The 26343-nt window shown below is 47.3% G+C and overlaps 8 protein-coding genes across 8 annotated transcripts; 5 read left to right on the top strand and 3 right to left on the bottom strand.

Annotated features, from left to right (window-relative positions):
* Positions 1–1444: 1444 nt before the first annotated feature.
* On the bottom strand, positions 1445–11805 carry MYCFIDRAFT_176615 (uncharacterized protein; the record flags this gene model as incomplete). The annotated part of the gene is made up of 8 exons (XM_007930356.1): positions 1445–1482; positions 11237–11317; positions 11349–11362; positions 11389–11433; positions 11461–11534; positions 11572–11649; positions 11679–11762; positions 11800–11805. The coding sequence occupies 8 exons, from the start codon at positions 11803–11805 to the stop codon at positions 1445–1447; spliced, it is 420 nt and encodes a 139-aa protein (XP_007928547.1).
* Positions 11806–11866: 61 nt separating this feature from the next.
* On the top strand, positions 11867–12949 carry MYCFIDRAFT_81394 (uncharacterized protein; the record flags this gene model as incomplete). Its single annotated transcript, XM_007930357.1, has 1 exon — positions 11867–12949. The coding sequence occupies one exon, from the start codon at positions 11867–11869 to the stop codon at positions 12947–12949; it is 1083 nt and encodes a 360-aa protein (XP_007928548.1).
* A 1444-nt stretch (positions 12950–14393) lies between these two features.
* Positions 14394–15074, top strand: MYCFIDRAFT_81395 (uncharacterized protein; the record flags this gene model as incomplete). Its single annotated transcript, XM_007930358.1, has 1 exon — positions 14394–15074. One exon carries the CDS (start codon positions 14394–14396, stop codon positions 15072–15074), a length of 681 nt encoding a protein of 226 aa, XP_007928549.1.
* Positions 15075–15838: 764 nt separating this feature from the next.
* Positions 15839–16673, top strand: MYCFIDRAFT_215925 (uncharacterized protein; the record flags this gene model as incomplete). The annotated part of the gene is made up of 1 exon (XM_007930359.1): positions 15839–16673. One exon carries the CDS (start codon positions 15839–15841, stop codon positions 16565–16567), a length of 729 nt encoding a protein of 242 aa, XP_007928550.1. The 3' UTR covers positions 16568–16673.
* A 2536-nt stretch (positions 16674–19209) lies between these two features.
* MYCFIDRAFT_176618 (uncharacterized protein) lies at positions 19210–19474 on the bottom strand (the record flags this gene model as incomplete). The annotated part of the gene is made up of 2 exons (XM_007930360.1): positions 19210–19314; positions 19424–19474. The coding sequence occupies 2 exons, from the start codon at positions 19472–19474 to the stop codon at positions 19210–19212; spliced, it is 156 nt and encodes a 51-aa protein (XP_007928551.1).
* A 36-nt stretch (positions 19475–19510) lies between these two features.
* MYCFIDRAFT_81397 (uncharacterized protein) lies at positions 19511–21496 on the bottom strand (the record flags this gene model as incomplete). The annotated part of the gene is made up of 2 exons (XM_007930361.1): positions 19511–20736; positions 20947–21496. The coding sequence occupies 2 exons, from the start codon at positions 21494–21496 to the stop codon at positions 19511–19513; spliced, it is 1776 nt and encodes a 591-aa protein (XP_007928552.1).
* Positions 21497–21781: 285 nt separating this feature from the next.
* MYCFIDRAFT_215926 (uncharacterized protein) lies at positions 21782–23332 on the top strand. Its single transcript, XM_007930362.1, has one exon. It carries the CDS (start codon positions 21917–21919, stop codon positions 23117–23119), a length of 1203 nt encoding a protein of 400 aa, XP_007928553.1. The 5' UTR covers positions 21782–21916; the 3' UTR covers positions 23120–23332.
* A 1321-nt stretch (positions 23333–24653) lies between these two features.
* On the top strand, positions 24654–26277 carry MYCFIDRAFT_38503 (uncharacterized protein; the record flags this gene model as incomplete). The annotated part of the gene is made up of 2 exons (XM_007929764.1): positions 24654–25976; positions 26041–26277. The coding sequence occupies 2 exons, from the start codon at positions 24654–24656 to the stop codon at positions 26275–26277; spliced, it is 1560 nt and encodes a 519-aa protein (XP_007927955.1).
* Between the last annotated feature and the right edge of the window lie 66 nt (positions 26278–26343).

The following is a 26343-nucleotide window of genomic DNA, read 5'->3' on the forward strand; positions in this document are numbered from 1 at the left end:
CTTTCTAATATAGAGGTAGGCAGACCTAGCCGATATTACGCAGGATTTTACCTACCCTAAGCTAATCCCCTACCCGCCGATTACCCTCTACGAGGTAGCGTTAGCGGTAAAGAAGATAGCTACCGGCAAAGCACTAGGACCCGACGGAATCCTAGCGGAGATAATTAAGAAAGCCTTGCTATACCTACCGCTATCTGATAAAGACCTATCCGATCCCGACTATAAGTCCGAATTAGATAACGAAGACACTCCCCTATCTAGTAGCGGCAGCTCTAACTATACCGCTAACACTACGGCGAGCGCCCGCTAACTAAGGGATAAGGAGAATATTAGACTAACACCGTTCTACGTATACTTAACGGCCCTCTTTAATATATCTCTAAAGCTCGGCTACTACCTATAAGCGCTACGGACATCTACGACGGTCGCCCTTTAAAAGCTAGGTAAAGACCCGGTAATACCGAAGGGATACCGACCGATTGTATTACTTAATATAATTAGCAAATGCTTAGAAAGCATTATTACAGAGAGAATGCACTAGGCATTCGAAACCTAGCAAATCCTCCCGACTAGCTACTTTAGAGGCAGAAAGGGCTACGTAATAGATAAGGCCCTTTACTCCCTAATCGAACTGATAGCCGACTTATAGTAACAAGGCGGTAAAGCCTCCGCACTAGTACTCGACATCTCCGGCGCTTTTAACTACGTCTCGCATTAAAGGCTACTTTATAACATACGTAGACGCCGCCTAGGCGGCGAGCTAGCTAAATAGACATAGAGCTTCCTTATAGGCCGGAGAACACGCCTGCGATTACCGGACATTATAGTACCGGAAGCAGAGGTTACCGTCGGGATACTATAGAGCTCGCCGCTTTTACTACTACTTTTCGTAATCTTTAACGCAGATCTAGTTAAGCAAACGAGCGCGGTCGAGAACAATATATTAGTAGCCTAGATTAACGACGTAACTATACTAGTTACCGGCCCGACAGTAGAGGCAGTTAAAAGGGTAATAAAAGAGTTAGTTACTATCTACGAGAGATAGTTAGCGCAATACGTAGCTATCTTTACACCGGCTAAGTTCTAACTTATCTACTTCTACGCCCTAGGCACCCGCTACTAAACGATAAGAGACTCCGCCTTTACTATCGAATTTTAAGGGACAATTATCTAACCTACGGCGGCGGTTAAAATACTTAGAGTTACGCTAGACTTACGGCTAACATTCGCGGTATACCGAAAGGATATCGAAGCTAAAGCTACAAAGAAAACTAACGTTATCGCTATACTAAACAAATCCTTATAGGGAGCCTCGCTAATAGTAGTACGGCGAGCCTACCTAGCGACTATCCGACCCCTTCTCGTATATAGTGCTTTAGTCTAGTACCGACCTAGTATAGCGGACGCAAAGAAAGCAGCAAAGCTTATTAATTCTATTTAGCACCTAGCAGCCTGTTAGATCGCCGGCGCCTTTAAAACGACCTTATAAGCAGTACTGCACACTAAGCTGTATATTAAACTAGCTAAGGTGTACCTCTAATTAGTATGCCTCCGTACTTTTATTAGAATAGCTAGTCGACTATATAGTACTATACTTATTAAATGTGCAGATACGGACGCACGCCGGAGATAGACTATACTACTCGCTTACTACAAACAAGCGTACCTAGTAGTAGGCGGTACGCTGCTGCTCTAAGTTTAACAAGTCTTTATTAATACGCTATAGGGAGAATACCCGAATATAGCAATACTAGATAATACCGACGAAGCTATTCGAAGGCACGACGAGACCTCTCGGCTACCCGGTATTTATATCTATACCGACGGATTACTTAAAGAAGACAAAAAGGGTAACAGCAAACTCGGCTGCTCGGCGGTATTACTAGACGGGAGAGTCTTCGAATTAAGACTACTCGGTATAGCCCCTTTCTTATTATCTTTCTACGTAGAAGTATACGGGCTTTTATTAGCACTCTAATCGATTATTTACTATAGTCTAGTTAAACCGGTTTACATCTATACCGATAATAGGGGACTCGTACAAAGAATTACCGATACTAACGCTAATATAGTATAGGACGCTATCCGACAATTTCACGAGCTACGGCTATATATACTATGCCCTATCGCAATCTAATAGATACCCGGCTATTCGGGCATACTAGGCAATAAATTAGCGGACAAACTAGCAATAGAAGCCGCCGATAGAGCGCGACTAATTCATTCATCCCTAACCTATAACTATAAATAGGCAAAAGGACAAATCGACACCTTCCTTAAAGGTAAATAGCAACTTAAATAGGCAGACGGCGATATAGGACGGAGTGTCTACCGACTATAGCCGCATATAACTAAAGACGTCCTTTAGAGATACTAACAAGCTAGCCGGCCGATAGGAAGTATTATTACCTAAATGTAGACAGGAAAGATAGCCCTTAACTAATACCTCTATAGAATCGGAGCAGTAGGCAGCCTATTCTACGGCCTATGCATTAACGAGGATAATTACGAGCTATAACGCTAAACGCCCGTATATATACTACTCGAATGCCTACGACTAACTAAAGACAGAGACAATATATAGGCAGCCCTCGGTAAACGAATTACTAACCTTAACCTCCTTCTTAGTAACTTAGCGATAGTATAATAGGCAGCCCTATTACTACTAAAGGCGAAAGTCTTATAGTAGTTTAGGGCAGTCGATCCGGAACTCGTAGAATCTAAGCATAGCGACCTAATTTAAAAGCAAAGCGAGGCATTGAACTCTAAGAGAGAAGCTAAAGCTATAAAGAAAGCCGCGAAATAGGCACGCTAGGCTTAGATAAAACGAAGACACGCGGAGGCTGCTAAGCAAGCAATTACTTAAGCATTACCGGGTCTAAGTCAAGTAGTATATAGTACTTATATACAAAGAACGTACTACCGTTCTAATTTAGTGCCGCTAAAGCGGCTATACGAGAGACATCCGCCTAGACCGTTAAGCTACTACTAATCTTTGCTAAAGTATACTATAAAAAAGGGACGAAGGGTTATAACTAAGCGATTAAGTATAACGAAGCTGCTAGAGGGACTACCTACCGTTATAGGTCGCGGAAGGGCTTACGGACTATAGTAGAAGGATACGAATCCTAGGTAACGAACGACTTACTATAATACGACTTAACGCGCCTAGCTTTATTACCTCGCACCGCTTATTACGGGGTAACCTTAGGACCCTGTTTATATAAGGCTTAGCATGTGACCTTAGGACCCTGTTTATATAAGGCTTAGCATGCTTAGTTATAGCTTCGTTATCGGCTTCGCGTACTTCAACTCGCGTTGCTTCTTAGACTTAAGCTCTTCGTAGCAAGTACTCGATATTAAACGTACCTATACACTTCCGCCCCTTGTTATTACTTACTATCCTTAGAAGCTTAGAAGCTATTTAGCGACCGCCGTATAGAACACAGAAGCGCTAAGTAGCCGCTAGAACACTCGACTTAACTAGATTAGTCTTTGTTTACGATAACTAGTACCTTCGTAGTAGCATACGACGAGCCGATACTACCCTCGACTTACCCTTCGTATATCGCACTCTAGAGAAAGCGTATAACGAGCCCGACCGACAATCGGATCCCCTTTCTAATACAGAAGCCCGACTACTTTGCTAGACAGCTATAGGTAGGTAGTAACCGAGGAAAACTGCTTATTCCTATACCGAACCTAAACGGAGCGCTAGCGCTATACGAAGTAGACGGCAGACTCGAAGACACCTTCCTCGATATAGAAGGTAGTATATTTAGGAAGTTTAGCGGAATAGGAGGAGGACTATCTTAGAACCTATTTAGAGTTCTAGGAGCTAGCATCTCTTAAGATACTCTAGCTAATACCTAGTAAGAGCAGGAGCGCCGTTAGCAACGCGCCGCTTAAATAGCTAGGTAGCAAAAGGAATTGTAGGCGGAATACGACCGCCGCGTCGCTCGAGATAGCGGGTAGGGCACCGCTACTCGGAAGGGAGACGCACTCTCGCTTACTCTATTTGTGCCGATTAAGCGTAAGGGTAATAATAATCGAGGATACGACTATAAGCGTATATATAACCTAAGCTACTTTAAGGTAAAGGATATAGATAAGCTTGTTACGCGGGTTACGTAGAATAAGGAGGAGTAGATAGAAACACTCGACGAATAGAAGCTTCTCTATAACTATAATAAGGACCTTGCTATCGAATAGCGCGACAAGCGTAAGGCCCTCGATAGGACTTTAATAGACGCTAAGGACCGCATTACTAAGCTCGAGGAAGAGACCGAGCGCCTAGAAGATAAGAATAAGCGTTTAGAGGCTAAGAATATAGAGGCTACAAATGCCCTCGAAACTAGAGGCACTAATCTTAATTAAGCCGCTCGTATTGCTAAGCTTAAGAAGGAGGGTAAAGAAGCTATAGAAGAAATCGAGTTACTATAGACTCGTATATAGGCACTAAGTAACGAGCGAGAAGACTTAGAGGCTTAGGTATATAATCTAGTAGTGTTCGTTAGGAAGTATACGCTAGATTATTATAATACCTAATACGACACTAGTATACTAAAGACACCCGGCGGTAGTAGATTTATAAAAGCCCGCCTAGACGAACTCGACGCCGCTTGCTTAGCTAAGGAGGCTACAACTCCTAAGCCCTTACGATTGCGCTAGCTGCTTAATAAGAATAAGCAGCCGACACCGCCTGCTTTACGGCTAGGCTTACTAACTAGTATTAGTAGTAGAGGTTTCGGCGGAGTTATAGACTCCGTTATCTTTAATAAGCGCACTTAGCGTATACCTCTTAAGGAGCCGGGTACTACTAACAGCCCCGTCGGAGCTATTGCCCCTAATATAGCTCGCTCTGCGAGCGCTCCGAATGCACTATAGACATTCTTATACCGAAAGAACCCTTATAATGCTCCGCCGAAGTACTCTAGCGATAAGAAGATAGACAAGATAGACTTTAAGGAATAGAAGGACCTTATCGAGTAATTTATAGTTTTTAAATCGAAAGTCCGGTCTAAGGACGAACTGCTTACTATCGTATATAATCGTATAACGGGTAATGCTCGTATGCTCCTTCGACCTTATAAGGAGGTAGGCAGTTTTAAGACCTAGCGTAACCCGATCGACACCTTAGAGACTAGTAGCTATAGCGCCTATTATAAGAAGCGTTAGCGGAGACAGGCACTACGGGACCTAACTTAATCGGCTAACTAGACATTCGACGACTTCTATACGAAGTTTTACGGACATATCGTCTATCTTAGGTATTTAAGTACTAAGGAATCCCGAGAAGAGGCGATAGCGTTATTACGCGAAAAGGTTAAATTTAACTTGCGTCGGCAGATTGCTAGTCGGACGTATAAGTCGCTTCCTAAGATAAAGTTAGCCCTCTAGTAGATTAAAGTTAATCTTAACGATATCCCGACCCGAGCTTAGGACAATGCTATAGCTAAGAAGCCTGCCGCACTAAAGAATACTATACTAGCTACGTAGAAGAATACCGCTACTAGCTATAAGGACGTCTCTAGTAAGCTACGTAAACAGCGCTTAGAAGAGAAGATTAAGGAAGAGTATAACATTGCTACTGCTAGGGCAGCTAGCATTAAGTATCGCGCTCTAACTAAGGAGGATTTAGCTAAAGCTAAGGAGAAGGAAGTCGAGGTTTGCTTTGCCTATAAGGAGACAGGTTACAGTAAGTAGTACTCTTCCTACCCTATAAAGCCGTTCCGTAAGACTAATACAAGTGCTATTGCTATCGAAGAGAACGGTAACGGTATAAAGCAGCTTACTTAGGGTCCGGAAAACGAGTAACCTCTAGCGTACGACGCGGCGCTAGAAGGTCTCTATTACTAATTACGTCTAGTACGGACCCGCTACGACCGGCCTCGCCGAACGATCTTCCTATACCTAATTATTATCGATTACGACCCTCTACGCCTATATCCTAAGAACTCGCCGAAGAAGGTAATTTGCTACTTATTATACGCAAGCACTCGGCAGTAGCGATAAACGTAATTTCGGCAATAGAAGCTAGCAACGTTCCTATACGTACTAAGAACTTTGTCGTCTATAGCTATATTATAATAGCTAATAGAACATATATTATAGTACGTATCCTTATCGACCTAGGCGCTAAGTCTAGCTTTTATAGTATAGACTTCGCAAAGAAGATACTAAACCGCAAACTCCTTCCTAATACTTAGCGCCTTACTATAGCAAATAATACTATAGGCCTCGCTACCGAATGCACTACTATACGCCTAGACCTAAACGGCTACATTAAGAACTATAACCTCTATATTGCTAATATAGGCAATCGCGACCTAATCCTCGGAATAGACTAGATATAGAAGCACGACCTAGAAATCCGTTAGAGAGATATAATATTAACGTTCCGATCTAAGTGCGACGACTACTGTTCTAGCACTCCTATAGTCCTGCGATGCGAAACTTATAAGAAAGGTAATAATTCTCCCCTCGGTATAGCATCGATAGATATAGAAGAAGCCGTTAGCCTTACTAAAGAAGAGCTAGCTAAAGGATACCTAGTTTAGGAATTTCCTACTAGTACGGATAAGTTAGCAGCAATTAACGTAGTAGATATAGAATTGAATGCTATTACTGCTGCAGACTTTAAGAAGTTTATAAAGGAGAAGCCGGACCTAGATCTCGACTTACTCTTACCTAAACAGTTTAAGGGCTATAAGGACTGTTTCGACCCGAAGGTTGCTAACACCCTACCGCCGCATAGGCCCGATATAGATATAGCTATTAAGTTTAAGCCTAGTGCTAAACTACCTTATGCGCGACCCTATCTAATAGGAAGGCAGGAATTAGAAGCGACGTACAAATACGTCCGCGACTAAGAGAAGAAGGGCATAGTTAGACTATTAACCTTACGTATCGCTTCGCTCGTGCTTATTATTAAGAAGCCTAGCGGTAGCCTACGGGTGTATATTAATTACCGCGCGGTTAACGCTATTACTATTAAGAACCGGTACCCGATTCCCTAAGTACGAGAGATTATATCTAATATAAGCAGGGCTACGATCTTTACTGTCCTAGATGTTATTGCCGCTTTTAACGAACTCCGCATTCGCGCTAGAGACGAGTAGAAGACGGCATTTACGACCCGTTTTAGCACTTACGAATATCTAGTCGTACCCTTTAGTCTATATAACGCACCGAGTGTCTTCTAAGCCTATATTAATAAGGCACTTAAATAGTACTTAGATAACATCGTTACGGCTTACCTTAACGATACTATTATCTTTAGCGAGGACTATACCTCTAGCTACGTTATATACGTAGCATATATTAAGAAGATTCTTAACTGCTTCCGAAAGGCACGGTTGCTACTAGACATTAATAAGTCTAAGTTCTTCGTTACCCGCGTCAAATACCTCGGCATTATTATTATCGCTAGTAAGGGTTTAGAAATAGATCCTAAAAAGATTAAGGCTATCGTTAAATAGTAGCCTCCTCGCAATGTTAAGGCGGTACTTTCCTTCCTTAGCCTTACTAACTTCTATAGACGATTTATTCGCAACTTCTCGATAATCGTATACCCGTTAACTAAGCTTACTAAGGGCTAGAAGTAGAAGAACTAGGAAGGAAAGGCAAAGATTCCTCCTCGGCCTTTTATCTAGACTAAGGCCTATTAGAAGGCTTTCGACGCCTTAAAAAAAGCATTTACATCGGCGCTAGTACTAATGCACTACGACCTAGCTAAGCCCTATATAGTTGAGGCTAACTCCTCTAATACCTACACTAGAGGTATACTCTCTTAAGTTAAGAAAGATAGGTAGACACACCTAGTTGCCTTCTACTCTAACAAAATAAATCCTACCGAATACAACTACGAAATCTACGACAAGGAGCTTATAGCTATCGTTCGTGCCTTTGAAGAATAGCGGCCGGAGCTAATAAGCAATCCCTCTCGTATTATTACAGACTATAGAGGTTTATAGTACTTTATAACAATAAAGTAGCTTAATCGCCGTTAAGCCCGCTAGTCTAAGTTCTTATTATCTTTCGACTTTTAGATTAAATACTACCCTAGTAGGCTTAACGACCGAGCCGATGCCCTCTCTCGTCGAGACTAAGATATAGACGCTTCCGAAGATATAAAACATAGATAGCAGGTATTACTAAAGCTATACAACCTGTCTCCGGACGTACGGACCTCTCTCGCCGTCGCTATAGTCTCTATTAAGCTAGCTACTACGGCCTAGAAGCAATACCGTTGCGCTTTAGCTATTCTAGAGGCAAATAAGGCCTCTATCGAAGAAATAATCTCCGCGGTATACGCAAAGGATAAGCTTGCTAAGGTTATTAAAGCTGCTTTAAAGGAGGGGGTAAAACGCCTCCTATACTATATTAACGACATCGGCGACTTAAGATTCAACCTAAGCGAGTATAAATTCAAGGATAATATAATCTATATCTAAGGACGTACGTATATACCGGATATCGACAACCTGCGAGGAGAAGTAATTTTAGATATACACGACTCTATACTTGCTAGTTACCTAGGCAGAGAGATTACCTACGATATAATAGCCCGCTCGTACTACTAGCTAGGCATATATATAGACGTCGCTAAATATATAAAGGTCTATTATATTTGTAAAAGGATCAAATCTTCCCGTAAAGGTTACTAAGGACTGCTAAAACAACCGCTACCTCCTAATAGAGTATATAGTGTTATTACAATTAACTTTATTGTTTAGCTTCCTAAGAGCTACAACTTTAAAGGTGTACTATATAAGAATATTCTTACCCTAACTTGTCGCTTAACAAAGCGTAAGCATCTCCTAGCGGTCGTAGATTTAGAACCCGACATATCTGCCTAGACACTAGTATAGCGAGTGTTTAAGGACACTAGCCTCCCTAAGTATATCTTCTTAGATAGAGGCACGTAGTAGACTAGCCGTTTCTAGAAGACCCTTTGCGAGAGATAGGGAGCTAAGCGCAAGATGTCTACTACCTTCTACCCTATAACTAATAGTTAGTCGGAAGAAACGAATAAGGAGATAGAGCAATATCTTCGCGCCTTCGTTAATTATATATAAGACGACTAGGTTAATTACCTTTACCTATATAAATTTGCTTTAAATAACTACAAGTTAGCTACGACTAGCATTTTACCCTTCTATACTACTATCGGGAGACATCCGAATATAGGCATACAAGCGAGTGCTAAGACGCACGTACCCTCTATATAGAAGTTTAATAAGCGACTTACTAATAACTTCGCCGCGTATATAAAAAAGATTTACGACTATTATACGAATTAGATTACCTATATTTAGGCTACGCGCGAGGCGCAAGGTAGCAAACCGGCTCGATAGTACAAGGTTAACGACAAGGTTTAGCTAGATATACAGAATATTAAGACTAAGCGCCCGAGCAAGAAACTTAACTATAAGTTTATAGGACCCTATAAGATTACTAAGGTTATTGCGACCGATATGTATCGTCTCGAGCTACCGAGTAGTATACGTATCTACAACGTCTTCTATACTAACCTCCTACGACCTTCCGATATAACCGCCGCCGATGCTTTTCCGAACTAGTAGTATAAACCCGAGCCTAATCTAGTCGAGGCCGACGATAGCACTATTAAAGAGCATTAGGAAGTCGAGGAGGTGTTAGATAGCGCGTAGACTAGACCGGCATACAAGGGAGTTAAGTATACCGTTCGCTAGAAGGGCGGCGCTATTACGACTAAACCTTATATTAACTTAAAGGATAGCGTAGCCGACCTAATCGCTAACTACTATTATAAGAACCCGCAAGCGCCTAAGCTTAAGAGTTAGAAGCTACCTATTAACTAGGACCTAACTAAGGCTAATAGTAGCACTAAGGACAAGGACACTATCGTACCTGTCGCTAAGACTTCTACTACCGCGGATAAAGTCAATCTAACGCTTAGGAACGATATAACTAAAGAGACATCTATGCCTGCCGCAATAGGCACTACTATAGACTAGCCCGCTAGCGGCGCTATTAATACTAGCTTGCGACGCAGCTTAAGGCGTGCCGCTTAGATACGATAAACAGCTATTTGTAGGGTATAAGGCGTACCGCTTAGTTACGATAAACGGTCCCCGTCGCAAGTTAGAGATATAGTTAGCTTTATTACCGTAGAATAGAGATCCCTTTAACCTATTAGATATAGTTTAGTCGATGCGCTAACCGTCTTTATATATACTATAATTTACGAGGAAATAATAGAGTTAGAAAGGATATACCCTATAATTAATTGTTTGCTTTAAGCGATATTATACTAATAGATAAGCACCTTAGAGGGCTAAGCGCTAGTTTAAAAGGGGGGTAATATTACGGGGTGACCTTAGGACCCTATTTATATAAGGCTTGGTATGTAACCTTAGGACCCTGTTTATATAAGGCTTAGCATACTTAGTTATAGCTTCGTTATCGGCTTCGCGTACTTTAACTTGCGTTGCTTCTTAGACTTAGGCTCTTTATAGCAAGTACTCGATATTAAACGCACCTATACACTTCCGCCTCTTGTTACTGCTCTAGACGCCTACTATTTTCAAATAGGTAGACTAGTTCTTTAAGTCGATCCCCCGATAGCGCTATATATACCTTCTAATACGTACTATACGCTAACGAACCTAGTAGGCACCTAAGGGTAACTACGTATATACCGCGACGACAGTTAAATGCCGCGCGTACCCCTATTAGCGTAAATTAATGCTACGCGCCGCATCTACTTATACGGCTACTTAACCGAACGTCTCGCTAGCTAGTAAGCATACTAATAAAACTACTATCGAGCGGCTATCGACTAGAATAGCCCGAATATTAATACTAACCTCTTTAAAGCCTATTACTACTAGGCGTACGACTTATCGAAGCTAAGCCGCCCTATAATACTACTACTACCCTTAGACTCTGTATTTAAACTACTAATTAGAGTAGGTAGTGCACCTATCGCTTTAGGTAGTAGTAGAATAGACATTTATCTATAGTACGCCGGCAACTAGGTAGCTTAAGCCTACTGCTAGTAAGCTAACACATATATACTATACTTCTAACCGAGTAAGCAACCCCTTAGTTATATAAGGAGGCATTAGCTTATTTATTAAGACTCGTTAAGAGGCATATATTAATCTAAGGGACATTGAAAGACGTACCAATCAAATATTGACGGGAATGTCTATAGAATTATAACGACAGTAAGGCGAAGGATTAGCACGGAGCGGGTCAAATTGTAGCCAATGCGGGGGCATTAGGCTACGTATCCATAAGCCGCGTAGATCAAAGGTCTTCAAATAGGCTTCAAATGACATACCAACCAACTAACCAACGGTTCGATGCCTCACTGACAAAGACACTCACAAGCACAACAATATCATATGGGAGGGGACAATGGTACGAGGATGGGAAGCAGCACTCAAACATCCGATGCTGCAGCCACACATCTTGAAGGCACAATCGGACAACTCTATCTCTGCCTCGTGACCATGCATCCTTTGTGCCCGTTGATCTGCAAGCTGCGAAGATCGCGAGCCCGCTACAAGTCCGCATCACGGACATCTGCTGTAGATAGCATACCGTTGTTCCAGTCGACAGTGACACTTTCCTCCACGCCCACACTGTCTTCTTGAACTACTATACCAGTGCCTGTATTGCTACACTTTGTTGTGCCGCTGAACCTCCTTTTCCAGCCTCGCAAGTGACCATGCTTTTGCCAAGACATTTGGCGCCAGCGAGTAAGTGACCTTTTCTCCCACACCTTCAAACTTTCTTTCCTTTGACGCCCATAAAATAAATACCATGAGCAGTCATGGGCCAACCACAGCCTCATATCGAGGGCACGCCCATCATGGCCACAGCTCCATGGAGCAGTTGTGATGGCGTTGCAGAGGACGAGTGGGAATACGAGTATGACCCGACTGAGACAGAAGACCTCTATTTCACTCTGGACCTGACCACGCACGTGGCCGACGCGCTGGAACCCAAAGAAGAAGAAGGAGAAGAAGAAGAGAACGACGACGGCAACCACGACACTCATATCAGCGACGCGCAGAACGGAAATGCGGATGCGAATCCAAACGCACAGGTTGCCAAAGATCCACGACCCCCGCCACGCTCACAACTGCAGATTTTAGATCTACACACCACAAACCCTCTGGTCAAACTTGACGAGGGAGTCTACAGCTGTTGCTGGTCCACTGATCTTGGCACTCAATTTCACATTGCTCAAGCTGGTCACATTCCAAATCCACGACGTGCCGGACATGTCTTGGACATCGTTGGACTTTCCCAGGCACGTTTGACAGGGAAACCAGGCTCACTTACAGTCAAGAATGCCACAGGGGAAGGGCAGCATGATGCGACTACTCCTGACCTCGGCAACACGATGGATGATGAGCCTGGAAGTGCAGACGAATCGAACCCCGTCGAGGACACACATGTCCCGCAGTCCTCTCATTACGGGCAGCCTTTAGTGATACCACGAGAAGACTGCAGAACCCCGACAGCCGTACAGCAGGCTTCTTTCCTGGAGCGCTTATCTCAGATCAAGCTCAAAAAAGGCGAGAACGACCCGGTACCGATCTACAGCGTCAAAATCCACAGGGAGCCTGCGAACAAAGCTGAGCTGAAAAGGCAGGCGCTCGATGCTGATGCAGAGAAGAAGAAAATCGCCAAGTCGAGCGAGCGGCCAAGCAAACGCAGGAAGCGTCTGACAGCTGCAGAGAAAGGAATTATTCCTGGCACAACGCCAAAGGCAGGACGGAAGAAACTCAGTGCCATCGCTGCACGGGTCGGTTTTCTTGATGAAGCAACGGATAACACACTTGCAACTCCTCGTCCACGGCGTCAGAGGACCTCGACTGCCAAAGCCGCCGATGCAGCTCAACAGGAAGATCTTGACTTGGAAGATGCGCCAGCCGAACCAACCTGAGCGCAGATAGTTACTGAGGTCACAAATGGACGCCACACTGGAGATGACGTTGTGAAGTGAGGTCAGCGGTATCATACTCAAGCATGAAGCCGGATTTGAACCACGCGCGAAGTTGTTGCTCCAGCCAAGCAACACCCATGCATGTACATCAATAACAACCAAGACTGGCTGCTTAACACTGGGCATGGAAAACTTTCTCCATCCAGGTCGATCACGGCTTCGCGTCGCACCTGCCAAAAGGTCTCACTCTAGGCTCTCTAGAAAATCCTTCCTGATCTGCTACTGCTACGTAAACCCAACTTAATCTTGGCACGAGGACGTTCCAAGATCTGGAAAACGTCGGATCGATCTGCGCAAATTTTGGCAACGTTCGCTAGAGGTACCGATACCGATACTGGATCGGCGTGTCATGCTTCTTCAAGAACGATCCTGTCTATCGCTGCAGCAAATCTACGCTGAGATAGATCTCCCTAGGACGCATCAGCAAACACTTTTTGCCGTGGATATTTCAACACCCCAATCCGCCTTCAGGTAGCCGCCTCAACGACACTGTCATCAAATCTTGAATGTCAACCCAGCTTCGCGTGTTTGTCCCAACGTAAAATGCCTTGCCACCTAGTTTCTGCATCTCGGACGTACACATTGGTCCTATTCTCTTACCATACATGTCTGGCGGGCACATGGAATCAAATCTTCGGGTCGCCTTCGGGACTCAGAGCTGTAGTTGGCTCCAATCTTTTATCTGCTTGCTACACGTGGATCTCGCCACTTTTCGCTCTAGGGTGTATGATGCATTGTTGTTCGGAAGCGGCTTACTCGTACTGTAGCGATGTAAATGAGTAACAACTACATGTTCACTGGTATTCAATCGAGGACGATGGGATCTGCAGAGTGTGGTATGGATGACTGCATTGCTGGGTGTCGCTGCGCCGGACGGAACAACTCTCAGACTGTCTCCATTCAAACCTCCACGGAAGGCAGGAGCCTCGCTTGTGTCTGTATGTAGCGAGGAATGCGCACACGGAGCGTCTGGAAGGATACAGTATCAGAAGTCAAGAAATTTTCAACGCCTGACCACGATTTTGAGCAAGCGATTGCATGAATGTTAATGGATAACTGCTGGAGCGCTGAATGCATAGGTGCGATTTCAAAGTTCGATTCTTTCTGCTCCCCCGTTGGTAGAGAGGACGGAGATCATGCTGCAGACCATGACGTGTAAGACAAGCGAGGTCAGGTACGAGAGTTGGCGGTCGGATGCCGCCAAGTGACTTTACAGGTAGCTGACTTGGAAGAGGCGGGAGGTGAAGATCTACTAGCTGCAGCATGTGAAAGCCGGCAGAATGTCGGCCCTTAGGCGATGACTTCACTAGCAAGCGCAACTTCTAATTCCGAAGCGGCTTCAAACCTCGAACCTCCAAACAAACACATTACAAGCCGCCTCGCAATGGCAAATACCAGCACTGGCAAAGCTCTCGCAACGCCCGAGCTACTCGAGGCCATCCTCATCAATCTACCGATTCGCGACCTGTTCCTCGTCCAACGCGTCTGCCGCTTGTGGCGCGACAGTGTCCTCGTATCGAAACCAATCAAGCGCCAGCTATTCCTCGAACTCTCCGATCCTGAGCGACACAGATTGTATTACGTGCCAACGAATTCCGATCTCTCCGCTATCGATGGCGATCGAGCCAATTTCCTCGACCGAGAACTGTATCATTCGAGCCTTCGGAAAAACTACATCTGGAAACCTGACACCAACTCTCTGTCCAACACCACGATCTACGTAAACCCGATCCTGCATGTGATCAAAGGTCTCATCAAGCGCGACATCAACACTTTCTTCGCCACAGACCCCAACACGCAGCAGACTCCTGTCTGGAACCGACCTGAGGCGTCGTGGCGCCATATGCTGGTCTGCTCAGCGCGCTTGACCACCTCCTTCGGCTTCTCCTGGGGTGGGATGCGATGGTTCAAGCGGGCCATGGTGGACACCGCGCAATGGCGCCTGGGAGATTTTGTGGATGAGTTGCAGAGACAGTGGCAAGTGTTGCCGCGTCGTCGAGGTGGGAGGGTTCCGCGTATTAATTATACGATTACTGGAAGCCAGTTGTGGTGTCGATGCGAATAGGTTGAGTTGAGCGGGTGATGGGCTGAGGGAAAAAGGTGGATGGCGGATGAAGTCTTGCTTCGAGGTTGAAGACATTGTCTAATCCTGCTGCAAGGCGCGATAGGACCTGAAATTGGCAAAGGATGCCAGCCGCATCAGCACGTTACGCACTTGCCGCACTGTCTGGACTTCCCACGGTAGGGCGTAGTGTACGCAGCGGACTCGAGCGCCGAAGCCCCAAAGCTGCATTGAGATCCAACGAAATTTCCAAACCTCTGCATCGATGGACGGGGCAGGCGACATCGGTGCCCAAGTTGGAGCGCCGTGCTGAACTGGCTTGAAAGTCAGCAGTAATGATAGCGAAGGTGTGCTTTGGTCATGTTGACAAATGCTCATATAGCTAATACAATAGCTAGATCAGCGGGAAATCAGCCTTGCATCGACTTCTGCTACTGACTCCATATTGCCACAGCCTGATTATCTACATTAAGCGGGTCGAGCTGCTAAGGTTTCGCTCTCATCGAATCACTTAGAGTACAATAAGCTGGTAAGCTGCAATTTTGAAGCTTTCCACACTTTTAGTGTGAGGACACCTCCAAGTGGGGATTGGCTCTGAGGACATGCTTGAAATGGCGAACGGTCATTTCATATATTAATCACGCTCGATCCTCTCTACTCTCCCTTTCCAAAATACAACGATACAACAAGCAACCATCGACTCAGCAATCAAATCAATCAACATCAAACCGAACCAACAACAACAACAACGACCACTTCCACCCACTATGGCGTATAACAGCAAAATGTCACTCACCACCCTCGTGGTCACCCTCCTCTCCCTCTTATTCGCAAAACCCACCACCGCAGCCAACCAAACCGCCAAATTCCTCTCCATGCGCAACAACAACATCACCAGCTGGAACCAAACCACCGACTTCTCCCTCCTCCGATCCTCCCACGCCCGCCACCTCATCCACGGCGACCGCGGCGACACCGGCTTCCACTACTGCTACACGCACCACTTCCACAACCCCAAAAAGCACCCCACCCGCATCGACACCCTAAACATCGACCACATCAGCGGCAAAATCTCCAAAATCTACAAAGGCACCACCCTCGGCTTCGAATTCAAAATCACGCCTTCCGAAGACATTCTCGAAGGCACCCAACTCTGGCCCGACTTCAAACCCTGGGTCATGGATTCTTCGGATTTCGACAAACCCCCCACGGGAGCTTCGGCGGATGCGATTGACGTGTGTTCGCTCGTCGATTGTCCGGTCCCCGCTGGCCAGCAGATGCATTTCACCGCGAAAGTCTTGATTCCGAATAGCATTCGGACGACGACCGGCAGGATGATTTTTGGGAGTAAGTTGCGATTTCAACTGGTGGCGCCCGTGACGGATGTGCAGGATGGGCATGATCGGTATCCGTTTGATGTGCTGCAGTGTGTTACGCATCATATGAAGGTGGATGATATGAGGGTTGAGACGCCTTGTGAGGTTTTTTGCGCGTGAGAGTTTACCATTCGAATGGCAATGTCAATAGACGAGAGGATGGGAATTGGAGAATGTGGAGTTTTACGGCGTTTGGCTATTTGAGTGCGAATCAAAAATTGAAAAGAAAAAAGAAAGAAATCCGTCGAAATTGTCATGTGCTTCTCCTTTTTTTACTCTTGACAGTGGCGTGCTGAGGCACTTTGTGAGCTTCGTTAGCAGATTTCAAGCAGCATCTGTAGGCTGAGGCATGGCTTACCGTCTTGTGGAAGGTATGATTAAAGAAAGATAGGTCAAACATAGCTAAATTTTCAGGCTACCGCGGAAAGATGTAGTATACTCGGAAGCCGGTACGTGTCTTCGAGCACCGAGTATCCAGAGACTAATGCCTTCCCATAGCCTGCTTGCGATATCCACCATCTAGCTTGGGGCGAACTTGTATCGGAAGGACACGAGGAAACTCCAAAGGACTGCTGCAGATTCACCATTCGCGTCGCGTCGAGGGTTGCTCCTGAGATTCCAGAGTCAGGCTGTGCCAGGATGCAAATACTCTATCATGCAAGTTGATCCGTAATGTGCCCAATCATGCTCACCCACACTCATCACTTGTTGGGGTGGCTCAGTATGATATACAAGCTGCTGCGGTCATAGCAGTCTCCTGTGCTCCTCAGAGATTGGCCGCAGCTGCTGCAATTTGCCCGTGGCTTGGAACTTTTCAGCGTGCACAAGTATGCATTTCCCACGTGCGTCCGGTAACTACTGATATGTAGGCAAGGTGATGGATTCCGTGTTTTGCTTTCGAAAATTCGACGACCTTTCACAAACCCACAGCAGACTCGGTATCGAGAGTGGCTGTGCTTGTTCCACGACAGAGCGAAGCTCATAGCAGGGTTGCTCAATGCAAAACTAGCGGATTCTGGTTGGCGAGATATCTGTGGTTTCAACTCATATCTCTCCTCTTTTTTTGACTCGTTTGCAAGGTATGAAAGCCAATCCACGTTGTACAGAGCCGTTTTCGAATCCTGTCCAAGTAGTCAGAAAGGTACATTGCTTCAGTCGATGAAAACCATCCTTCAACGATCGATATATAGAGCGCTTGGCAATGGTCCAATTGCAGTGACGTGTCTCATCGCATTGTAAACTCGAATTGCACAGAGTCGAAATGAATGCGACCACACCGAGAAGGAAACCCTCGTGTCGATCGATCATACACAATCGGTGAAGGCTCCTGTCTTAATCCCAGAATCCTGGGAGCCTGTAGTTTGTTTGCGCATACCTGCAGCGTGTGACATCGTCAGAGTGATTCCAGCGCAGTGTCGAACTGCGCATTCGCAAGCCAGCAGTGGCTATTCACCAAGTTTGTGCGAGATGCTTCCTCCCACTGCGCTCAGTACCTGTCATCGAGTGCGCGCGCCTGTGCAATCCTGCTAGGATCCCAGGCTGCACTGCTGGGGTGAGACGAGATGCGTTATATAACGCTATTATCCAGGGATTGTTGGCGGAGAGTAATGTTGGGGCGTAACAAAACGGTCTTCCCGTTGTGGAATCTGTGAATGTTTCCGCCCAAAGGCCCGTGAGAAAGCAGCGCAATGCCAGCGAATATTGATTGCCGAGGAATTTGAGGGGCGGAGAGGTCGTACTGCAGACTGGCAGCCAATGTACGCCAGGTCGCGAGTCCTGTCTAACACATCTTTGCGCAAAGCGTAACATGCTATACTTTTCGTCATTGCTCGGCCACTGCTTTGCACAAGACGTTGTCGCCATGGAAAGGCAGCCTTCATGCCGGAATGTCGAAAGTCTTAAGAAGCAGGCTCAGCGCCTCAACATGAAACATTTTCTCTCCAGCAGCAGATGTGTCAACCAGCAGATCACGAGACATTGGTTACACCCGAGGAGGATGAGTGGGACCAGACATTCCTAGATGATCTGCAGCTCACTGAGAACGTGTTTTCGGATGATGATTTCGACATTGTAAGGCATTTGCTGAGCCCAAGTTTCGATGATGATATGCTGACCAAGGTTGAAAAAGGAGTCGGCATGGTCTCGTTTCGTTTCGTCTTGTCGGGCTTCTGCGGGAGTCTTCGATGCAGGCTTCTGGGACCAGATGCAGACTTCCCTACCTGAGGGCAACGAGTTTGAGGGAAATGGAACTGCTAGCATATCCTGTGGCGAGTCCCACGAGCCGATTCCAATGGCAAGCGATCCAGAAGATAGCCAGTGGCAGGTAGCATCGGCGGTCCAAGCAGAGCAATCCTCATCCAGCAAAGCTCCGACGACTCTTTCCTCGACCAGAGGAAGTCCGGCATCGCCGCAGTCTTCAAAACCACCTCGACGTCGCCACCGGCACAAGAAGCACCCATGCGAAATTCCAGATTGCGCTCGTTCATTCTGCTTCCAGAAGGACTTGGATCGACATCGGCGCGTACACGATGGATTGCGGCCATGGAAGTGCCATGCCGTGGGTTGTTCGAAAAGTCATCGGGGGTATAAGCGCAGAGATGCGTTGCTAAGGCATGTGCGAGCCAAGCATGAAGATGTACAGCCGTTGAAGCGGTCCACGTAATGGGTAATCGATAGATAGCGCGTCCCTCATTTTATCGTCCAGTACCTACTCGTCTTCGATAGAGTATTAATTAGTCTATCATGGTGATATCCCGAACGTATTAAGAAGAGATGAGCTCCTTGACTCCAATTTGTTGTGAGAACTTGCCTTTCAGCCTTGCAGGAAAGTTGTCTGGAGTTCTGAAGTTTTCGCGAATAGTAGATTCCTGTCATAACGTCATCAGCAGGAACGATGTCGGGAACCGAAAGGAAAGGGTGATGAAGAGGTCAAATGTGTTCATTAGAGCATCAACGACAATGTCTTAGGTGTGCCACCAACGCCGTGCTTCCAACAGATACCATGTCCAGAACCGTGCTGTCGTCCATGCAGAAATACGAGTCATCCGGTCGCCCACATATCATTTAGCCGCGCAGAGTATCGTCAAGGTTGCCTTTCCGTCGCTTGAGAGGCGAGAATTGGAAGCCGCTTCCATCTTGCGCGGTCATGAGAAGCGAGGATCCTATCTTGCTAGCGCCTAGGAAACCTCCTGCCTTCTTTGCTCCCGGAGCTAGCCCACCAAAGCCTCGTCCACCAAGAAGGGTTCTGCCAGGAAGTGCCTTTGCAGGAGCTTCATCCTCTTCGTCGAAGAGCGTCTTGCCTGTTCCGCCGAGCTTGCGATTCTTCTTGCTTTGAACCTTCTTTGCTTCTTCTGGCTTGTTGAACGTAGCAAAGTCGACAAGCGACTTGCGCTTCTTCTGCTTCTTGGCCTTCTCGGCATCGACAGGTCCGTCCGCAGTCTTAGTCCTGAGCTTCTGGCCCGCGGGCTTGACTGCAGGTGCGTTCTCCTGGCCTTGCGAATGGACATCTTCCTCTTCTGTGATCAGCTCCAATTGAGGCATGACTGCCTTCTGTTTCCGCTGTCGTGGGGCTGGCTTAGGCTTCTGCGCGTTTGCATCGGCCGTGGCAAGGGGCTGTTTCTTCTGCTTGGTTGCTACGGCCTTCTCCACAATTGGCGACTCTGCTGGGGCCTCTATCTCAATCGACTCGATGGGCTTGTCAGGATCGTGCTCGTTGTCGCTGTCTTCTGGCAGTATGCTCGCAGTCTTGTTAAGGAACGGCGTCATGCTGAAAGTAGACTTCTCCCCGACGTTTGCAGTAGCCTTGCGTCCACGCTTAGCAGCAGGCCCGTCTCCGGGCGTTCCAATGTTCGTCGCATCAGCGTCGAAATGTGCAGCAGATCGCTTCTTGGCATTCGCTGCAGTCTTTACACCTTTCTTGGCTGGCTGTGCCTCAGCTTCCTCCTGTGCGGCTGCAAGGTCGGCTTCGGTCTGCTTGAGCTTCTCTTTTGTTGTTCGCAGTTTCATTCGAAACTGGTTGAGCTTCTCTTCGAGCGTGGCTTTCTGGGACTCAAAATCGGAAGACTGCTTCTCTGACTGCTTCTCGACCTTCGCCCGCTCCTTCCTTTCGGCCGCCAATTCTTGTCGAAGCTCGTCCAACAGCTCATCTGCTTCGGAATTTGCGGAAGTCTGCTTTGCTGCTTTAGCGACCCGCTTCTTCTCCTTCTCCAGCTCTTCTTGCAGTTCCTCGATCCGCTCTTCAAGCTTCGCCTTTGCCTTCTTCTCCTTAAGAAGATCTCTCCGCACATCTTCTACCTGCGTGTTCTCCTGTGCTGCCTCGAGTTCCTCTTCGGCTTTCTGACGCGCCCGCTTCTCCCTCGCGAGCTCCTTTCGCACCTCGTCGACGTCAACATCCATCTGCGTAACATTGGCGGCTTCCTCCGCTCGAAGTCGCGCTCTCTTCTCCTTAGCGAGATCACGCTTTAGCTGGTCGACCTGCTCTTCTTGTGCGATCTCAACACCAGTGTTTCTCCGCTTCGCCATTGCGCGCTTCACGTCGCGCTTGGCGTTTTCCAGTTCGCATTGCACATTGGTGAGTTGTCGCTGGAGATCCAGCTTCTCAGTCATCAGAGTTTCCGTGCTTGCGGCTTGTTGTTTGAGGTGCTCCAGCTGTGGCCGCAGAAGTGACAATTCGCGCGTCAAAGCAAGCTTTTCGGTCAGAATAGTCTCCGAGTCTGCTGCAGAAGTGGCAAGAGCCTTCTTCTCGGCCTCCAACGCGCCGACTTCGTGCTCCCTCGATCTCAATTGCAGTTCAAGATCTGATAGTCGTGCTTCGGCATCGTCGGCACGCGTCAAGTTCTCGTTCAAAATGCGCTCGAAATGCTCGGATCGCGACTCTTCTTGAGCAAGCAGGTCTCTGAGCTCGTCTATATCGTCCGCCTGAACATGCAATTCGAATCGCAGTTTTCGTATATCTTCGTCTTTGCTGATAATGTCGACTAGGTGGCTGCTGCGCTCATATTTGAGCTCTGCCGCCGCAGTGTTTAGTGAGAGATCGTATATGGGCGCCATGTTAGCTGCTTGTGCGCGCAATGCAGGCATAGAATGCGCTGTAATCTGTGCTCGATGCAGTCGATGCAGTTACTTTGGTTGTCGTGATGGAGCCAGTGTTTGTTTACATCTGCAGGTGGAGCAGCAACAAGGTTCCTTGGCGCCCGCAGATCCCGCAGAGCCTCATCATACATTTTTCCACAGCCGAGCTAGCAGTTCGCCTTCGATTCTACGATCATGGATTCAAGATGGTAAGGCCTTTTCCTCTATGACAAGACCACATACTGATAAATTACCTAGAAAATCAAAGCACTCACTCGCTCGACGAGTTCCGTCCAAACGCCGGGCAGCGATGTGGCTCGACAGCCTCGCAATCTCGATCCCGCTCTGCATCCATTTGCGCAGCAGCGGGAGTATACCAGAGCACTAAATGCGACCAAGATGGAGCGCATGTTTGCGCAGCCATTTGTTGCTCAGCTTGGAAGGGGTCATGTTGACGGAGTGTATACCATGACCAAGGATCCAAAGTCTCTAGAACGATTCGCAAGTGGCAGTGGTGATGGAGTAGTAAAGGTCTGGGACTTGCCGACAAGAGATGAGATCTGGCAGACGCAGGCGCATGAAAATTTGATCAAAGGTACAAGCTGGACCAAGGACAGGAAGCTACTGAGCTGTGGCACTGATCGAACAGTCAAGATGTGGGATCCATACAACACAGTTGCCGGCGTGAAGGAGCCAGAGCAGAGTTGGCTTGGTGCGACATCTTTTTCTGCTCTTTCAACCCATCGACAAGAGACATCCTTCGCAGTTGCTGCATCATCTGAGATTCATGTCTACGACTATTCGCGAGGGCCACAAGAACCTTTGAAGCTCAGCTTGACCGGATCTGTAGACACGATCAGTGCTCTGGCTTTCAATCAATCAGAGACCTCGATACTTGCCTCATGTGCAAATGACCATTTCTTGCGATTTTGGGACCTACGGACACACCAAGCTACCACCGGGGCGAGACTTACTTTGGCAGGCAATACAGTTGCATGGAATCCCATCGAGCCGATGAATATTGCCGTTGGATGTGAAGACCATGATATTCACATATTCGATATGCGCAATTTGAAGCGCTCACTCAACACGCTGAAGGACCACGTAGCTGCTGTGATGTGTGTAGATTGGTCGCCGACCGGACAAGAGCTGGTCTCAGCCTCATACGATCGCACTGTACGTTTATGGAATGCCTGGAAGTCTGGACGAAGCAGAGATCCATACCATACGAAGCGCATGCAACGTGTCTTCTCTTGCGTGTGGACTGGCGACAACACATACGTCCTCTCTGGCTCTGATGATGGTAATATCCGGATTTGGCGATCGAACGCTTCCGATCGAAGCGGCATCAAATCTGCACGAGAGCGACAGAGTCTGGAATACAACAAGGCTTTGAAGGAGAGATGGAAGCACATGCCAGAAATCAGGCGTATCGATAGGCATAGACACGTGCCCAAGGTGGTGAAGAAAGCAAATGAGATCAAGGGAGAGGAGCTCAAGTCGCTGAAGCGGCGGGAGGAAAATAGGAGAAAGCATACGAGAGAAGGTCAGAAGAAGAGAAGAAGCGAACGAGAAAAGATGGTCATGGAGGTCGAGCAATAGCTTTCCTCGCTCGGATTTTCGTGGCGGCACAGCGAAGGCGTTTGTGATAGCATTTCTCGGGCGTTTGGTTTGAAGGTCAAAAAGATACCATGGGAAGTGCGGCATTTGTGGAGTTGTCGAAATATCTCACGAAGAGCGACGAAGAAGCAATGTAGCAATCAAGACATGTATTGTCGCCTCCAGGCTGCTTTTACAGCTGCCATGTCGTTCCTGCTCTCCGCCATGAGTTTCGCCAAGACCTCATCCCAGCCCCTCTATATAAGCAGATTTCCCTTTTCGCAACGATAGAATATGCGGCGGATGTCTACACTTTTGCTAGTCTCATAGGGCTTTTACAAGTATTTCATTACAGGCCCATACATCTTTGAGACCTCCGAAGTCAGGCCTCACCGGCATCAAGCCCATGGCACCTCCAATCCCAGCTCAGAACATGCCCGGTCTCATAGCACTTGTCATCTACACCATCCTCCCCATCACCTATTGGACAACAGAATATCACGCAGCGCGAGCGTACACACCTTCGTACAGCTGCCGGAACGATTTCACGAGCAATCTCGGAATCCCACACGCTCGCATCGACAAATTCACAAATCAACGCATCTTCTCAGCCAGAGCACATCTCATGAACATGAATTTCATCTTCAACGTCCTACATTTCTTGCTGGCAGGAATCTGCTTCGCTACTGCTACACACAAGACTTTCAACCCTAGATTCAAAGTAGCCCGAATCATCGTCGCGGGACTGTACTGCGTTGGAATCATCCTTGTCGCCGCAGTACCTGATGGGCCGAAAGAGAGACAGAACGGTACCTCGATCTGGCATCTTCTTGGAGCACTATTGGCTATTGCTGGAGGGAATGTCAATTCTTTGGTGACTGGAATGGCGGCTCCGGCGAATAGGATGGTCTACAAATGCACCTGTCTGCTAGCGATACCGAAGCACCTATACCGTTATACGATATACGAAGTCCGCCTCATCTCCCATACCATCTATTTGTGCGTAGTTATGCAAGCCTCGGCAACGTCTAGCCGATTTGCTTGCAGACGTGACTGGACGCCACAACCACTATAGCGTGAAGCCGCGATCGGCTTTACTGTGCCGATAGCTCCTCCAACTTGTGCACGCACGGTAGGCACTGCCGACCGACAGCAAAGAGGTAGGAATCAACGGTGTACATAGTTCAAGCCATGAGTTCCACCTGGGAAATGTTTTACGTCCACGTCGCTCCCCCGTTCGAATATGCACCCTCGACACGATCATCTGGAGCATTCTCAACAAACAGTACTGGAGTTCGTAGACGGAGTATCCGTTCCAGGCCGGCTAATTGAGAGGAAGAGCTCTCATACCTCGAGAAGGTGCACGACTCAGACCCAGAACGACACTGCCACAGGACTTGAACGAGTCAACAGACAAGTGTTATAGACAACAAAGCAGCTGAAGCTGAAGACGAAGACGAAGTCTGAGGAGCACAGAAACTCGATCTTAGCATCGAACTGCAGCAAGACAGCTACCTCATTCATCCATTCCTTCATCATGTCCGAAAAAGAAAACTTCCAACAACGCCCCTCCACCGGCAAAGATCTCGAAGCTCAGAATGACGACTCTAGCCATAACGATGATTCCAAAAATCCCTCCTCGGATTCCCAAAAACCTCAATTCAAATCCACCGACGCCCGCCAACACCAAACTTCCTCCGACCCCAACATCGTAGACTGGGAAGGACCCTCCGACCCCCAAAACCCTCGAAACTGGCCCACGAAATCCAAAATTTACAACACATCCCTCGTAATCGTCCTCTGCCTCCTCACCCCGCTAGCCTCAAGCATGTTCGCCCCGGGCGTTCCCCAAGTGCTTCAAGACTTTGGATCCTCAGGAACAGCCACGATCGCCGAACTCGTAGTTTCCATCTACATTCTAGGATTCGCAGTCGGACCACTCATAATCAGTCCTCTATCGGAAATCTACGGCCGGTATCCGGTATACGTGGTCTGCAACATTTTCTTCCTGATATTCACAATCGCCTGCGCGGTCTCTTCTTCGATCAGCCAGTTAATCGTATTTCGCTTCTTCGCGGGGTGTTTTGGAGTTTGTCCTGTTACATTAGGCGGGGCTTCGATTTCGGATCTCATTCCGCAAGAGAAAAGAGGTGCGTCGATGGCACTTTTCGGAATGGGACCGCTCTTGGGACCTGTGATTGGACCTGTTGCCGGCGCATACTTGGCCGCGGCTGAGGGTTGGAGATGGACGTTTTGGGTGATTGCGATTGCGTATGGAGTCTTCACGATTTTGCATGCGGCGTTGTGTAAGGAGACGTATTCTGTTGTCTTGCTGGCGAGGAAGACGAGGAAGATGCAGAAAGAGACGGGGAATTTCGATTTGAGGTCTGCGCAGGATGATGGGCTGACGGAGAAGGTCCGGATTCAGAGGGCTGCGGTTCGGCCTTTTAAGATGTTGCTGCGAAGTCCGATTGTGGGGTTGATGGCGGTTTATGCGGCGTTTGTTTATGGGGTGTTGTATCTGTTGTACACGACTTTTACGTTTGTGTTTGAGGAGTATTATGGTTTCAGCTCGAGTAATGTTGGGTTGACGTATCTGGGGTCGGGGATTGGGATGTTTCTTGGGCTGTTCCTGATCGGTGCCGCAAGCGACAAATTGTTGAAGAGTAAGGCGGCGAAACATGATGGGGAGTTGAAGCCGGAGTACAGGTTGTTGCCCTTGATGTACACGGCTTGGTTGATCCCGGTCGGCTTGTTTATCTATGGTTGGACGGTGCAGTATCGGGAGCAGTGGGCGATACCTCTGTTTGGCACGCTTCTGTTTGGTGTTGGGATCATTGCGGCTTTGATCTGCATTCAGGTGAGTGGACTGTCCTTATATTTCATGCTGGAGGAGCATGGTTGAGTGCTAACATTCGTACCAGCAATACCTCATCGATGCTTACACACTATACGCTGCTTCCGCTGTTGCAGCCAACACGGTTCTTCGCTCTATTGTGGGAGGACTGCTCCCACTGGCTGGGTTGTCCATGTATGAGAAATTGGGATTGGGCTGGGGAAATAGTCTGATCGCCTTCATCGCGCTGGCCCTCACTCCGGTGCCGTTCGTGTTCTATATATGGGGTGAGCGAATACGTAAGAGCGGGCCAGTGAGTCTGTAGCAAAGACTTTAGATACAGCATCGAGCATTGTGAGCCCCAATGTTATTCACGTGTCTAAGCTCCCCA

The sequence above is a fragment of the Pseudocercospora fijiensis genome (genome assembly GCF_000340215.1).
Source record: "Pseudocercospora fijiensis CIRAD86 unplaced genomic scaffold MYCFIscaffold_6, whole genome shotgun sequence".
NCBI classification, from domain to species: Eukaryota; Fungi; Ascomycota; class Dothideomycetes; order Mycosphaerellales; family Mycosphaerellaceae; genus Pseudocercospora; species Pseudocercospora fijiensis.